The sequence below is a fragment of the Austrofundulus limnaeus genome, unplaced genomic scaffold (genome assembly GCF_001266775.1).
Source record: "Austrofundulus limnaeus strain Quisiro unplaced genomic scaffold, Austrofundulus_limnaeus-1.0 Scaffold14, whole genome shotgun sequence".
NCBI lineage: Eukaryota > Metazoa > Chordata > Actinopteri > Cyprinodontiformes > Rivulidae > Austrofundulus > Austrofundulus limnaeus.
The window spans coordinates 2,739,217-2,741,709 of record NW_013952416.1 but is presented as its reverse complement, the minus strand read 5'-3'; the positions used below and the strand labels follow the sequence as shown (position 1 = coordinate 2,741,709).

Genomic DNA, 2,493 nt, shown 5'->3' with positions numbered 1-2,493 from the left:
GTTTTTCTCCTTGCCCTTTGTTTTAAACTAAAATTTAAAGACTTGTGGGAAAAATGTAAAAATAATTAAGTGTAAACGTTTAAGAGACACAAATGCATGTACAGTAGAATTTAAAGGAAAAACTATGTTAAAAACAGTAAAATTTAAATTACGTGTTAAGATATACTGTATAGACTAATTTATACTAACCTGGAAAAATAAATATTCAAGTCATTTCAAACAAAAAACACGAGATAAAGTTCTCCTTTGTTATTTTAATTGGTACATTTTAAATGTATTTATTTAGTGGTTCACTTATATAATTCTGCTTTTATTTCTAAATATGTCAGTTTCGGTCCTCCTTACTGCAAGAAGCCTGATAATCATCTATTCATTCATATCAGGTGAGTTGGAGCAGAGAGGCAAGTAAAACATGCAGGGCTGCGGCCCTCGAGGACCAGGATTGCCCACCCGTCTTAGTCTGTAAACTTTAATCTGCTCGACAGACAAAACTTTTTGTGTTTAATCTCAGAGTTGTGTCGGTGCTTAATGACGACTCTAAATGCTTTAGAAATGGTGGTTGAATCCAACCCCCCGAACAAACTACCCCACCGCCCCCCCGCTTCTCCCTGACCTCACAGAGAGGCTAAATGCTGCGTCCAGCTGCTCGAGCCCTGCGTGCTGTTAGTACCACACAGGCAGAGCGGCGGGGGGCCGCTTCAAACAGCCAGCATGGGTCTGAGGGGAGGAGGAGGCCGGGACTCAAAGGGAGGAGTGGGGTGAAGGAGGTATCTGTTGGGACAAGGGGAGCTCCTCAGGAGCCTGTGGACACACACGGCACTAATCCTCTGCAGCTGGACAGGAGAAACCGATTCGGGGCTCGTAAGAGAGCTTCAACACGGCGGCCACTTCATTCACATGAAGGGATGAACACGGATTCCTTTCTCGACAATGAGGGGACACAAAACGATGACCGTCCCGTGGCGTTTAGGGTGGGGCGTTCAATAAAAAGGGTCTGTTAATTAGTGGGGAAACACGGCAGCATCAAAGGGGACAAAAACCATCAGTAAAATCCAACTAGCTTTAGCTTCTCAAATCAAGATTTTAATGTAAAATTAGCAGAAAACAAAATGTTTGCTAAAATGCGTTGAAGCTGAAACTAAACGATTAAAACAAGTTCAGCACGCGTGCAAACAAACTCACTTCGCTCCGTCCTCGTCGTCAAAAGAGTGCAGATCCAACACCTCAGAGAGCTCCACCCTGTCGAAGAGAAGCACTTTGTTTTAGCTCAATTTAAAAAATGAAACTTTTAACAAGTTATTTCAGCTTTAAGCTCAAACTAACATTAAAGGGTWACCTGGTGAACTGACTTCACACTAAATGTTTTGGCAATGTGAATTCAATTAAACCCTTTCATCTGCTCACCCCGCTCTGAACCCTGCAGAGTCCAAACACTCCGCTTTGTGCGAGTCATGTTTGGACTCACACACATTTACACAAGTACACCCCCCCCCCCACACACACACACACACACACACACACACAACGTTCCCCCCGTCAGGCTGAGGTCAGAGAGCATTGCCTCCTGAGTAACTGGACACCGACGTATGCTGGGGTGTTTACTCTGTGCGTTGTCGTTTTGTGTTGGTGTGCGTGTGTGTTTGAACCGCTCCATCTTTGATGCAAAGATCTGAGCAGGAGCTGCGCCGAGCTCAGCAGGAAACCTGGGCCACAGAGACCCTGCGCAACCTGAGTTTTCCTTATTTGTTTGGCCAGGAGAGACTCACCTCGATCTCTGGGTTTCTACTATCTTGACGAGACCATTTATAGACCTAAAGTGAGGGGGGAAACAAAAAAATCTGATTACATTTAACTTAATTATTCTTTAAAAAGATGGAGGATGGGTGGGGATAATGCTGACCTGACAGTGTCTCTGACTCGGTTCAGTTCCTCCTCATTTACAAGGTCCGTTTTGTTGATGATGGTCAGGTCTGCGAGAGCAATCTGCCTGAAAGGATGAAAAATATATATATATATATTTTAAAAGTCGCCTAAAATTAGATTAAATTGACCGTTTCAAACGACTAAAACACAAATTATGCTTCTGGGTGTACAGGAGTTAAAACGAGGAGCTGTGTTTAGTTTAGAGGTGAAAAGACAAACCGAGTCAAAGAATGCAAAAGGTCACACCAGTTTTTCTCTTTTCCATCAGTGTATTTGTTCAGCAGCAACACATTTGCTGGAAAACCCAAACTGAGACACAGACGGACAAATGGCAAAGGTTTCTGTTGGTTTTTGTAACCCCTGATGTCAAAAACATTATGAGAGTTTATTTTTTTTGCTTAATTCATCAAAATGTGTCATACCTGGCTGCTTCATTGATACGTCCATCTGCTTTCTCTTCTTTCACTTGCTATAGAAAAGCAAAGGTTATGATAAATTACTAATTCAAACTTGAAATAAAAACAAAATTATGAATATTTAAAAATCTACCCATCTTTAAAAAAAAAAGAG

The 2,493-nt window shown here is 42.0% G+C and overlaps 1 protein-coding gene across 1 annotated transcript in view; it reads right to left on the bottom strand.

The window, feature by feature from the left end:
• Positions 1–2,493, bottom strand: part of cbwd (COBW domain containing) — a gene marked incomplete at its 5' end in the record, with an annotated part of 23,038 nt that overhangs the window by 4,496 nt on the left and 16,049 nt on the right. The window contains 4 exon segments of the mRNA XM_014002691.1: positions 1,183–1,239; positions 1,767–1,811; positions 1,901–1,987; positions 2,346–2,392. Of these exon segments, the coding sequence (XP_013858145.1) occupies positions 1,183–1,239; positions 1,767–1,811; positions 1,901–1,987; positions 2,346–2,392 (236 nt within the window).